Raw genomic sequence first — 14056 nt, forward strand, 5'->3', positions numbered from 1 at the left:
TCGGAACACAAATTAAGATATTTTTTATGAAATCCGACAGCTTTCTGACCCTGCATAGACAGCAACGCAACTGAAACGTTCAAGGCCCAGAAAGGTAGTACGGACATCATTCAAATAGCCCATGTGACATCAGTGGTTCAACTGTAATGTTATGAACCTACGAGAATACTTTTCTTTTTTTCTCATACTTTTTTTGTGCGCAAAGAAAACAAAAATTGTTTATTCAACAACTACTTCAGTTGCGTTGCGGTCTATGCGGGGTCAGAGAGCTCTCGGATTTCATAAAAAATATCTTAATTTGTGTTCCGAAGATGAACAAAGGTCTTACTGGTTTGGAACGACATGAGGGTGAGTAATTAATGACAGAATTTTCATTTTTGGGTGAACTATCCCCAGGAGCGGACTGGGGCTAAAAAGTGGCCCTGGACTTTTTGCCACAGAGCGGCCCACCACACCATAAACCCACCAGCTCATTAGAGCTATTTTTAACACCACTTACTACACTTAACACTTACTTACACATACAAATATAACACAATACAGAAATATATTTTTTTAATTATTATTATTAACATTAATTAATGATTGATTTGTCTTTCCTGGTGTATATGGCAATTTGTAAATAATATTTTTACACATCTCTTAGAGGGACAGTTTAATATCACTAAAGTTAAATGCCTACTATAATATCAGTCCATATAACAATGCTCTGCTCTAGAAGACTTGGCATGTAGTGCAGAATGTGGACTGTTTTTATTGTACCTTTCAATTGCTTGACAAGAGTTTTTTTTAATGAAGAATTTTATGATGATGAAAAATACAGTAAACTGTAATATGTGAAATATATAGAGTTACAATTTATAATAGCTGTTTTCTATGCAATTATATAGTAAACAATAATTTATTTCTGTGATCAAAGCTGAATTTTCAGCCCAATTACTCTGGTCTTCAGTGTCACATGATCCTTCAGAAATCATTCTAATATGCTGATTTGTTCGAAAAACATTTCTGATTATTATCACTTTTGAAAACAGTTGTGCTGCTTCATATATTTGTGGAAAATGAAATAATTAAGCAGCAAATCAGCATATTAGAATGATTTTTGAAGGACCATGTGACACTTAAGACTGGAGTAATGATGCGGAAAATTCAGCTTTGATGACAGAAAAAAAAATACATTTAAACATTAAAACATTTTACATTAAAATATATTTAACAGAAAAATAGAACTTTCCTAATCACGGCACTTGAAAGCGAAATTCTTCAGATTTACAATGTTCTAGAGTAAGTTTGAGAATTCTATTTTTTTACAGTTTTTTGAATCATTTTCTTTCGAAAGAAATATAACGATATACAAACGTCTGCTGAAAACGGCTACGTTAATGTTTCTATATACACTGTGGCAAACAATGTGAATGGCATTAAAATCTGAGAAATTCGAAAAGGCCAGTAGGCCTAGTAGTTTGCATGCCTGAAAATTAATGTCTGTCGTTAAACATTTTTTGTAAACCGTTGGCAAATATTGCTGAATTGTCTCATCATGTTTAGCGGTTTACATTTTACCTCAGCTCACATTCAAATGCCGCGCAACGCAGCTCAGCTTCTGTGAACAGTAGCCTAAATCCCGCCTTCTTCAGTTTGATTGGTTAAAACATTTTGACATTGACGAGCGCTTTTAAGCCGCTGCGGCTGCACAGACTGAGCCAGAGCGCGCTAAATTAATTAGAATGTTTGTCTCAAGTGGGCCGCACGGGCCATTCGTCTGGGCCGATGGAGGAATAGGCTAAGTATATTTACTGTAATTCATTATTTACATTTACGCAATGGGCCGGCCCACATTGTACAGCGGCCCACCGGGAAAACTCTCGGTGCTCCAGATGGCCAGTCCGCCACTGACTATCCCTATAAACAAAGCCACATTAACACAACTGAAAACAGTCTGATTACTGCAACTGTGAATTTAGATCACTTCAACGTTTAACTGCACACATGCAATATCAATTTAAAGCTGAGAATGGGTCCATTAGCATAAGATTGATTTATGGAGATCACAGGTCAACGATCACCTAAAGCATGCATGCATTCTACCATACAGATAATATGAGGAATCCCACCTCCTTTCTACTATAAACATTATCTATCATATGCTTACAAAAGTTGTATTATCCTGCAGCATGCGTGGGAGAAATACAGAAAGGCCACTCTGAGCACTTACAGGCAGATGTATTCATAAAAACCCTCTTATTCTAATTAAATTCACTGGAACGTTCCTTATATTCAATAATGCACAGCTGCACAGTTAAGTCGATCTTGCCTCTCAATCCATTAAGGATGACCAGTGAGTTAATAAGCAGTAATGACAGGCAAAACAACAAGTAGCATAATAGATTTACAGCATCACACACACCATTAGAGACAGAATACACATAACAACAAATAAAGTTAAAAAGAAAAGAAAATATGCCAAAAAAAGATGGAAATGGAAATTAATAGCCCTAATTATTAATTTCCTTCTTGACATCTTTTCAAGTCACCATGACTAATTGACTGGTAAATATATCAAGATGTCATTTTCTGGCAGTCAGCGGTCAAGATTGGCGTCATTTGCTGTTTACAGTCTGAAACCAGTCACTAATAAACTTGGATTAGCCTGAATACACACAGCAATGTTAAAGCTGAAGTGTGCAATTGGCTTTACCAAATGGATTTCCAAAAATAATTTGGTAAATCATTTTCCATTAGGCATCAAACAAATAGTCCTGCCGTAAACACAAACTACTGGCTGCGTGTATAATTTAGATGGTTGCACATGGAACAGGCTAATTTAAGATTGAAATAATTATGAGGAAAATACTAATAAATTCTTAAACATTTTTATTTAAATTCTAGCGAAAAATGTACAACTACTGTAATCATTAATTATTATCAACTAATCACCAATAATGAAAAATCTTGAAAATCCAGTCACATTTAACAGATACAGGGATAGGAGAGACAATTTTAATATTGACATGATTACACACTTTAGCTTTAAGGATTAATCAATGATTAATTAGATGTTAATTTAATTGATTAAGCTTATCAAGATTTATTAGATGTTTTTTTTTAAACATAAGCTTAATTTAATATTAATTTTATTACAATTAATTATTAAGATCAGACTAAACAGTCAACTATGAAAATTCTTCAAAATTCAGTCAAATTAAACTGAGAAGCATCTTATATTATATCTGCTGAAAAACAGCTGCCAAATTTCTCTAGTACATCAGTGTTAAACTAGAGCAAGGATCAGCATAAACTACTTCTGTATTGACTGCACAAAACCTCTACTGTTTACTAATTGCCCTTATATTACACTCTTTACAATGTTCTGAATTGCCTTATTGAACTACCATTAAACTGAATGGCATTGTTGTATTGTACTGCACTGTTTCTACATTACTAAAGAGGACCATAAGGCACTAATCTGCCTACTGCACTGACTTATAATTTGTCTACATTAAGCTGGGTTTTTTCTTGAAAAATTGTATTTTAGGCTTTGCATCCATATTACAATTGTTTTATCCTACCGGTACACAAGAAACCATCAGTCACAGAAGTTACCATCATGAACGGTTGGTAAAACACTACATTTCTCTCAAAATCCATCTACTGCATTTGGAATACAGATGATTTTGAATATTTTCACTGATGCAAGTCATGCAGCAATCTCAAATCAAGGCTCTCTCACTGAAAATGTGCGAAATTAATGAACAGAAATATACGGGGGTGAATCAGTAATGCAGAATCCGCAGAAGTGGCCTTGGAGAAGAGCCACAGAGTATTAAAAACCTTGAAGACTATGAAACATGATTATTTAAGTTGATAAACATCAATTTCTCAAGCCAAATGAGTAGTTAATGAGATGATAAATATGCCATATTGCTTTATTAGCATCCCATAAACATGCAAAACCATTTGTCAGTATCAAAAGACGAGGTCGTATGCATACTCAGAAGCTGTTCACACAAGACGAGGCTGTTCCTGTAATAAATGTACTTTAAAAGAATAGTTTGCCTAAAAATATTTAGCTGGCATTTGACTCACCCTAAGGCCATCAAAACTGTAGATGAGTATTTTCTTTATCCAAACAGATTTGGAGAAATTTAGCATTACATCACTTGCTGACCAATGGATCCTCTGCAGTAAATGGGTGCCGTCAGAATGAGAGTTCAAACAGCTGATAAACACATCACAATAATCCATACATCTCTAGTCCATCAATTAACATCTTGTGAAGTGAAAATCTGTGTGTTTGTAGGAACAACTCCATCATTTTAACTTTAAACCACAGCTTCTAGCCATAATCTGAGGGCATAATCCATAATAATGCTTCCTACAGTAAAAAATAGTCCATCCCATGTTTGCATGTGTTCATATCAAAATCCACCAACATGTTTTGGACTCTTCTTGCCTGTAAACGGTGTTTGATCTGTGCATATTTCTCTCCTGATTCAGACAAGATAACGTTTTCACTACAGAAAGCAATGTTATGGATAGAGGACACATACTTTAGCCGCAGTCTGAAGATAAAAACATCTTTATGATAGATTTGTTTCTTGCAAACATGCAGCTTTTCACTTTACAAGACATTAATTGATGGGCAAGAGTCGTGTGGATTACTTGTAGATTATTGTGATGTTTTATGCATTGGTGCAGTGTTTCCCATACATAAACTCTACCTGGGCGGCCCACCCATGTAAATTGTGACCCGCCCAGGAAGATAAGATTAGAATTCCACTTTACAAATTTCCATATTTTTTTACCTCAGTTGGATGACCCGTGTAAATTGCGTAAATCCCTTTTTTTTTTTTTGAGAGAGAGAGAGAGAGAGAGAGAGAGAGAAGGGGGGGTTAATCATGAAACTAATGCACACGTCGTCGACACGTCATCCAATGCGGCAAGCTGGATCAACCATTGTTTCCCATACATTGATTTATTTGTGGCGGCCACACTAGTGCGACTTTAGCACTATATTTAGCAACATTCAGACCCTTTTAGTGACTTTTTTCCATAAAAAGTACATACTGACAAACCTCAAATCGTTCAGTTGGAATATTTCTCCAGTACTGCCCCACGAGCGTGAGGTCTGAGGTCTCTCTCTGTGTCTATTCTGTGCAGTGAGCGGCAGAGAAGCAGCACATTCAGTTGGCCGTACCACAGCCGACTTGTCAATACTGACTGTTTGGGCTTATAAATATGAACATAGTTCGTCAGTTAATATGCACATAGTTTGTTACTCAGATGCAAGCAGTGCGCTGCATGAGACAAAAAAAGTTATATAGCCAAAACCACCGCATATAGTCGCTCTTTAGTTTAGATGTATGTTGATTTTATCAGACGATGCCGCAATTATAAATCAGGATTTAAGGAGTATAGTGAGAGTGACTCCTGGTTAAAATGTAGTATTAATGGGTCGTGTTTAGTATTTACAAGTATTTATACTTGTTTTATGTATGACAAAACAGGGCTCTACAGTGCGACCATTTCAGTCGCATTTGCTTGCGAAAGATGACATACTTTTAATAAAGTTAGAAAAATGCCATTACAAAGGTAAGAAAAGTAAGCGTAGAGCCCTGCAAAAGAAAATGTGTAAATTGGAACAGCTTTATTGGGCATTCAGTTGTATTACAGTATGTGACAGTTCAGAGAGTAGAACAGATCTGAAGTGCCAAAACTTGTCTGAACGCAAACCCGATGCAATGACATAAATATGCCAATTAATACGTGACGTCACCTGCTACCACAAGTCTCATAAAATCATGTGGGAAACACTGTGGTGATAAAGTGATGTAATGCTACATTTCTCCAAATCTGTTCAGATAAAGAAACAAATACATCTTGGATTACCTGATTAGGAGTACATTTCAGCAAAATTTAGTTTTTTGGGTGAACTATTCATTTAAGTCACCTCAGATAACAGCATCTGCTCAATGAATATACTTCAGTGTAATTAGTAATGAATTTAAAAGAAACAAAAAACAGTGTGCGAGAGAGGAAAGAAAGGAGAAAGTAAAAAGAAAGACAACAAAGCATGAACCTACCTCCTGCACGCTTAGGCCTTCTTTCTGCATGAAGTAGTGCTTTTTGAACTCGTAATAGGAGTTGTACTGGTGCCAGGACTGCAGGAAGTCAAACCTTTAGGGTGTAGAAGACACACACATACACACAAAGAGAGAATTATAGTTATTACATATTACAGTGATCTAACAGGAGCGGTGATACCTTCGTATCTGAAGGATGGCTGTAACGAGCAGAAGCAAAATTGCTTACCGCGGGTCATTCTTGGCACGCACACTGCTCTCGAATTTCACCCCGTTTCTGGCCACATACTCAGCTAGTTTGTCAATGACAGGCTGGATGTCGGGAGGCGGAGGGATGATGGCTGCGACAGGGGCAGCAGCCGCCGGCACCATCGGTGCAACGCTGGTTTGAGGAGGTCGAGAGCTGATGGATGAAAAGAAAAATAAAGCCAAATATAAGATTTTTGAAAAATGTCAAGTTCTGCAGAAAGCAAAGACAGTAGGGTGCACACCTGGAAGTTGGAGGGGCAGCAGGAGCAGAATGTGAGAGCGGAGCAGACGCCGGAGCTGACACCGTGACTGGACCTGCAGCAGGGGCTGATGGGATTGCAGACACAGGATCCAACAAAGGTGTAGTGCCAGGGGGAGGAGGAGGACCAGATGCAGGAGGAGCCGGCATCATGCCAGTGGGCAGCGAGGTGTAATAAGGGCTGGCATCAATCCCAGGAGGCGGCGGGGCAAGGCAGTACGTTCCGTCAGGCAGTATACAGTAGCCATAGTACATTGCTGCCCCATTAGCAGTGTGAAATAAACACACATACACAGTTACTAAATCAGATGCACATCCAATGCAGACACTTAAAACTGTGTGATAATATAATATACATTTTATTTTTTTCAGTAAGATTTTTTAATGTGTTTGAAAGAAGTTTTTCACGGTCACCACGGTTTTTCATGTTTTTTTTTTTTAATCGAAAATACATTTAAAAAAAACAATAATATTGTGACAAATTAACTGGTTTCTATTTTAATATATTTTAAAATGTATAGCTTAAAGCTGAATTTTCAGCAACCATAACTCCAGTCTTCAGTGTCACATGATCCTTCAGAAATCACTCTAATAAACATTTCAAAATTTTGAAAAAACATTTGAAAAAAAAAGTTGTGCTGCTTAATGTTTTTGTGGAAAACATGATAGGTTTTTTTTTCTGGGTTTGTTCATGAATAAAAAGTTAGAAAGAGCTGAAATCTTTTGTAACATTATATATCTTTACTGTCATTTTTGATCAGTTTAATGCATTTTTGCGGAATAAAAGTATTAATTTCTTTAAAAAAAATACAGAATGGTAGTGAATTTATTTACTAATTTTTATATATAATTACTGTATGTCTGCTTCATTTAATAACTCTTAGTCAAAACCCCTTTTTCTCTGCCATATTTGAAACGTACAAGCAGAGCTTCATTCAAAGTTTTACTTGTCTGAATATTTTTGGTGATATTTGTCAAGCTCTGCATTAAACAATCAATAGCATTTTTGCTTTGGTTACACGGCTGGGAAAGTACACTGAGGGAACTGTTGACGCAAATTAAGAAGTAAAATAATCTACATTTGGATCACTGTCCGCATAATTAAATTTCCTTTTCAAGTAGAAGATAAAAAGCCAGCGGAAGAGAAAAATCACATTCGTTTGTTCTGCTCCACCACAAATAATTAGGATCAAACTGAACTCATGTTGAGATGGCAAGCATGTAAAGACATACAGTTCTTGAAAAACACTTAATAAAGCCTAATTACAGTCAAGCGCTGCTCCTTCCCTTCAGTCAACTGTTACAATGGCAAAAAAGAAGCATTAAACAAAGCAGCTTACTAGGAAACCAAAGCAAAAAGAGTCGTGAGTTCAAGCTCTGTTCTAATACAGACAATATCTGTTACATGCTTTTTTTTTTTAAGTTTTAAAGTTTTAGTTCACTCAAGAATAAAAATTCTGTCATCATTTACTCACCCTCATACAGGTTTAGAACAACATGAGGGTGAGTAAATGACAAAATTTACATTTTTAGGTGAACTATTCTTTTCAGTGAGCACAGAAGTGTTCAGACTTCACAAAAGGTAAAGAGATGAACCTGCAGCACTCTGACAATGACGAAACACCACAAAAGAAACAATAAAGAAATTTAAAAGCTAGAGGAATTAAAGCAACGCCATCTCCTGGGTACTCTTGAAGACAGCGCTGTACAGGACCTAGAAGAGACCAATAGTCCTGCTCGTTTAGGCGAGTTTAGCATTCTAATAATCATGAACGGATGATTAAGAAATAATTTTGACAGGCCTGTTAACATCAGAGTACATCATAACCATATAACTGAATTACATCCCTGCTCAATAAAACCCCCAGCAGAATTCACATATCTCATAAAAAATGGGTCCTTACTCCACCTCCAGCTTAGCAGTCTTCATTTTCAATGATGGGATCTAATCGTTTATGTCGTCTCCCTGTGGAGATAAAGAGGCAGAGAGCTGTGGAAGATCCGGAATCGAGCATGTGCTGCTGGATTTGACTCGAGCACTATTTAAGAAAGATTAGCCTGAAGAATCAACAGACAATCCTCAATTCCTCAGGGAACACGTCTCAAACGCAAACAAATTTATGCTTAATCATGCAAATACGTTTGTGAGTGACTTCTCTTCAAGGAATTACGGTCTGAATCTTACAACACACCTCAGCTGTCTAAGAGAGGCTATAACCCAAAATAATACTGAGACCGGAACTAAGCATGAAATGTCATACAGAGGATAAAGGACAAGAGCTAATGGAATGCAAGTTACAAGAAATGAACCAATTTTAGTTCTTGAACAAATTTCAACAATTCAGCAAGGATGCATTAAATTGATCAAAGGTGACAGTAAATACAAAAAAAAAATTACACAAAAATATTAAGCAGCACAACTGTTAAACACTGATAATATAAATTTTTGAGCATCAAATCAGCATATAACAATGATTCTGAAGGATCACATGACACTGAAGACTGGAGTAATAGCTGTACAATAGTGTAACAGTATGGTAATGAGTAACTTCATTCAAAACCCATTTCAACTGATTCAATGAGAGAGTAATCTGTTTTTGACCAGTGAGTTTATCTGTGACTTGTGAGTGGTTTGATGCATTGAAAAGAACTGGCTCAGAAGAGTCATTCAACTGTAAGATCCCAACCCAGCCAAAACAATTTCTGCTGCTGTACAGTAAACACTGTCAGAGTAGTTCAGTACGGTGTTCTATAACAATAATACATTAACCCAATTATGCAGTTCCTACAGACACTGTTCTAACCACCATCATGACTCATTAAATAAAAACAGACAACTTATTCTACTGGGATTGCTGTTTTGGCAGCATCTTAGTCCAGTAACTGAGCGGTTCAAGGATCACACCTCCGCACTGTCAACATATTTAATAAACTGCATTAATCATGTGTGCTGAACGGATGTGGATCACCGAGGTCTACTGAACCCTGATGAAATGAGACCGTAATTGTTCTAGCGATGTGAAACGGACAGAACGGCCTGCTCTTTTCCGCAGAAGAGCAATGTTTTACTGGAGTAATGGGAAGGGTGAGGTTGGCATGGTATGTGGTGTGGTGCCGGGGTGACTCACAGGCAATGAGCAGAGCATTCTGGGATGAATGAGCAGAACAGCGTGAGCGACGCAATAGATCTGGAGTCTGCTTAAACTATGGCTGTAAATGAGGATATCCAAAAAGGCATGAGGTCGGCCAGCCATGCGTGTCTCTCAAGCCCGCTGAGTGTGCACTTACATGAGCCCCATGACATCCTGCCACCAGTTAACCAAAGAAATCTGTTTTCATAAAGCATTTTTGTGCTTTCGTCGTACCACATGGTTGGATCTCAGGCTGAGGTTGATAGGAACAATGTTTAACCGTACTTCGAAATTAGTGCCAAGCATCCCTCCAAGACAAATACACAGCAAACCTCAGATACAGGCCAATGCCTTGGAAAAATAACCCTCACATTTGGATAGAGATTATAGGATGACTGTGGTTAAGCCTACAGAACCTCTTTGTCATGCTGTTAATCCTAGAAAATACACATTTGCAGTCAAAGTAGCTTTTCTTTTGAGAAACTGGCCCACTGAAGCGCCTTCGGGCACTGTAATCCTGTGGCACTTCCCTCAAGAAACCAGTAGTGCTCCTTCAGTCAGGCTAATTGAGACAAATCAGCAGTCCCAGCTTGAGTGTCTCTCTCACCAGCTGAGCGCTAAATTCTCTATTTCCAATAAAAGACGAACTGTTCGTTCCCCACAGTACCTTAAATCCTTGCGAGTTAAAGTAAGAGTACCAGCTAACAGAAAATTGAAGTTTTAGCACCATGGGATTCTGGAGGACAAAAACCTGTTATTCTCTTAGGTCAAAATAAATCTGCTGGCACTTGCCATCATAATTTGGATGGGCAGTTCTAAGTGTTTTTTTTTTCTCTCTGTATGAACAAGTGCAAGGTCAGAGCTCTGAGAAGAAAAAGAGAAAGAAAGAAAGAAAGAAAGAAAGAAAGAAAGAAAGATTATATAAAACTGCAGCCTTGGCAACTGCCTGAAATAAAAGTGAAATACTGTTATGTACTTTAAGTACTTAAATTACTAAAACTAAGCTGAAATAAACTAAAGCCAAATGTAAAAAAAAGAAAGAAATAAAACAATTAAAATGAACGATAAAAAATACAAAAGCACGTAAAAGCACATAATAATACTAACATTTAAACTAAAATGAAAATTGAAAATCTAAAATAAAAAAAGCTAAGTCAATTCATGGTATATAAATAAAACAAACAAAACTGCTGTTTATTAGAATTTAAATTACTTTACACTGAAGCATTTAGTAAGTGCATTATGTAGGCTACACGTTCAAAACTAGTGGAGAACATTGTTCCTAACTGAACTCATTGCCATTTCATCAGTAAATAAAGATTTCAACTTTACATCTGTCCTTTTGGCAGCAGCAAAAACCAAACAGCAATTTTTTATTATTATTATTTTTTAATAGATTTACACAAAAGTAGAAAGTTCCCTTTCCATTATAATCGGCAAATTTGTTGTTGCACAAATCTCTTATTTGCGCTGTTGTTTATAATAGGACTGTTCTAGTTTTATCATGTTGTTCATCGGGTACTACACTGCACGCAAGTGCTGCAATATCAAGCAAATCCAGTATTATTATAAATTACCACAGACTACTTTTTGCTTGGATTCTAAAGATGCTTTTTGAGCGTCAGGTGCACTCATTTTTTGCACACACAAAAGAAAGCACTCATCTGTGGATCAGACCGCCTGAAACTCATTAGGAGCAGATGTTGTTACTGATAGACTTAGACTAATTTGAGCACTTCTGGTTCACCACTGAATTCATACACACATCGAACATGTCTGTGATTGGCTATGGTGTTCAAAAGCTGCAAAAATCAGAGGATGTAGTGAGAATCAGTTCAAGTGGTGAAAGAAAAACTGCCTTTAACATTGTAAACTTTGCTAAATTAGAACTGACTAAAGATAAGGAGGACACGGTGGGCAGTCTGCCCATTTTAGTACTTAATTAAATGAACTTTGCTCGCATTGAAGGGTCAGCTTCATTGCCATGTTCACTCAAGGACGCCCTGAAAATCAATCATCCTAAAAATAATTCAAGATGTTAATGATTTGCCACAGTCTTTAAAGAGCTGGCATTGTAGTCCTCACCCACTTCCATTAAAAGGCTCTTCTCAAGAGGACATATGTCTTTGTTCATCAGCATGAGACACGCCAAGAACGACTGACCTCATCCAAAAAAGACAAACAGAACTCTATCATGCTACAGCTTCAGATCGTGTCAAGCTTTATGGTGCATTTTAAGTCTCAGCACACTGCAAATGTCAAGCCCATTTATGTTCACCATGTGTTAAAACACAATTCTGTTCTTTCAGCAGAGCAGCCAAAATGATTAACAGTACACGACGCAGGTGAAATATTTTAAAGAACGTCATAAAAAATGCATACAGAAATTTCCATGAATAAGTTGGCTGAGTAAAGCAAAAAAGTTCTCTTTGTATGCACATTGTACATTAACTTAATAGTATTTTTTTTTTTCAGTTACTAATCATATTCTTCTTCTTTTTTTGGAACCAAGTCATGTTAATTATTGTCATAGCTTTAATTATTATTATTATTATTATTATTATTATTATTATGCACAGGGCTGCACAATTGGCATTATATACATGGGTTTGGAAAATATTTTAACTGTTTTATTATTGTGATTATTATTAATGAATAACATAATAATAATAATAATAATAATAATAATAATAATAATAATAATAATAATAATAATAATAATAATAATAATAATAATAATAATAATAATAATAATAATAATAATAATAATAATAATAATAATAATAATAATAATAATAATAATAATAATAATAATAATAATAATAATAATAATAATAATAATAATAATAATAATAATAATAATAATAATAATAATAATAATAATAATAATAATAATAATAATAATAATAATAATAATAATAATAATAATAATAATAATAATAATAATAATAATAATAATAATAATAATAATGTGCATAGAGCTGTTATTAACGGAAATAAAATCAAAATCATGATTTGCATGCTATTGGAATTATTAAACTGCATTATTATAATTATAATTATAATTATGCAGAGGGCTGCACAATTTGCATGATATGCATGCTATTGGAATTATTAAACTGCATTATTATAATTATAATTATAATTATGCAGAGGGCTGCACAATTTGCATGATATGCATGCTATTGGAATTATTAAACTGCATTATTATAATTATAATTATAATTATGCAGAGGGCTGCACAATTTGCATGATATGCATGCTATTGGAATTATTAAACTGCATTATTATAATTATAATTATAATTATGCAGAGGGCTGCACAATTTGCATGATATGCATGCTATTGGAATTATTAAACTGCATTATTATAATTATAATTATAATTATGCAGAGGGCTGCACAATTTGCATGATATGCATGCTATTGGAATTATTAAACTGCATTATTATAATTATTATTATTATGTGCACATGGCTGCACAATAAATAAAAAACAAACAAACAAACAAATCATCATCATCATGATTTTGATTTTATATTTTATTAATTGCGCAGCCTTGAGCTCTTCTAACTTCTAAAAAGCTGTTCCAGGACCTTTTTTTTCAACCATATAGATCACATGTTGATTTGCCATCATACATACGATCAGATGTATATTCTGCCTGCGTGGCTACTGTCGACAACTGATGCTCTTCCTCTGCTTTGGTCGCCATCGCTGCAGCACCATTATTCTCCTGTTGGACTTTTCGAACGAGCACAGCCAATGGATGATCTGGATCAATGACCTGCAGAGGCTATAACACATGAAAACATAAGGTCAATGGGCTGTGCAATACTTTCCTCAGTATATATATCCCACCCACAAAATGTGTGTAAAGCTGTTTAAACAAAACAGAAAAGATTCATGTGCTTGTAAAAACACCATATGAAAGAAATAATTAAATAAATCAGGTTTTAAATCTAGCCAGTGCTTTGTGTGGCCCAGTGTTAATTTCGTCAATGAAGACGACGATGAAAAATATTCGTTAACGAACATTTTTTTCTGTGACAAAGACAAGACGTTGATGAGCTAAAACTAATATCTGATGATAAAAACTATGACGAAATTTATGCCACATCTTCGTTAACAAGACGAGACGGGACTATAATGTTATTTGGGGATTACCGGACATTCAAAATACAACCTATAGGCTACTGTCTTGTCCTTCAAAATGTCATTGGATTGCAATCGGATAAGGGGCGTTTGCATATCTAGTCTCAGTATGGCAGCCGCAGTGGATGGATAGGCTACCAAAATGTGAACTAGCGATCTGAAACAATGGCCTCAGCACCC

At 35.6% G+C, this 14056-nt stretch overlaps 1 protein-coding gene across 2 annotated transcripts in view; it reads right to left on the bottom strand.

Moving 5' to 3' along the window:
• The window catches only part of sfswap (splicing factor SWAP), a 121013-nt gene that overhangs the window by 83091 nt on the left and 23866 nt on the right, over nucleotides 1-14056 (bottom strand). For both annotated transcript variants that reach the window (XM_016548269.1, XM_016548270.1), the window contains exons 8-10: nucleotides 6575-6848; nucleotides 6313-6486; nucleotides 6084-6177 (exon numbers count right to left, since the gene is read on the bottom strand). In XM_016548269.1, coding sequence (XP_016403755.1) covers nucleotides 6084-6177; nucleotides 6313-6486; nucleotides 6575-6848 — 542 coding nt within the window. The remainder of the gene's footprint in view (nucleotides 1-6083; nucleotides 6178-6312; nucleotides 6487-6574; nucleotides 6849-14056) is intronic.

The sequence above is a fragment of the Sinocyclocheilus rhinocerous genome, unplaced genomic scaffold (assembly GCF_001515625.1).
Source record: "Sinocyclocheilus rhinocerous isolate Xijiao unplaced genomic scaffold, SAMN03320098_v1.1 scaffold192, whole genome shotgun sequence".
Lineage (NCBI taxonomy): Eukaryota > Metazoa > Chordata > Actinopteri > Cypriniformes > Cyprinidae > Sinocyclocheilus > Sinocyclocheilus rhinocerous.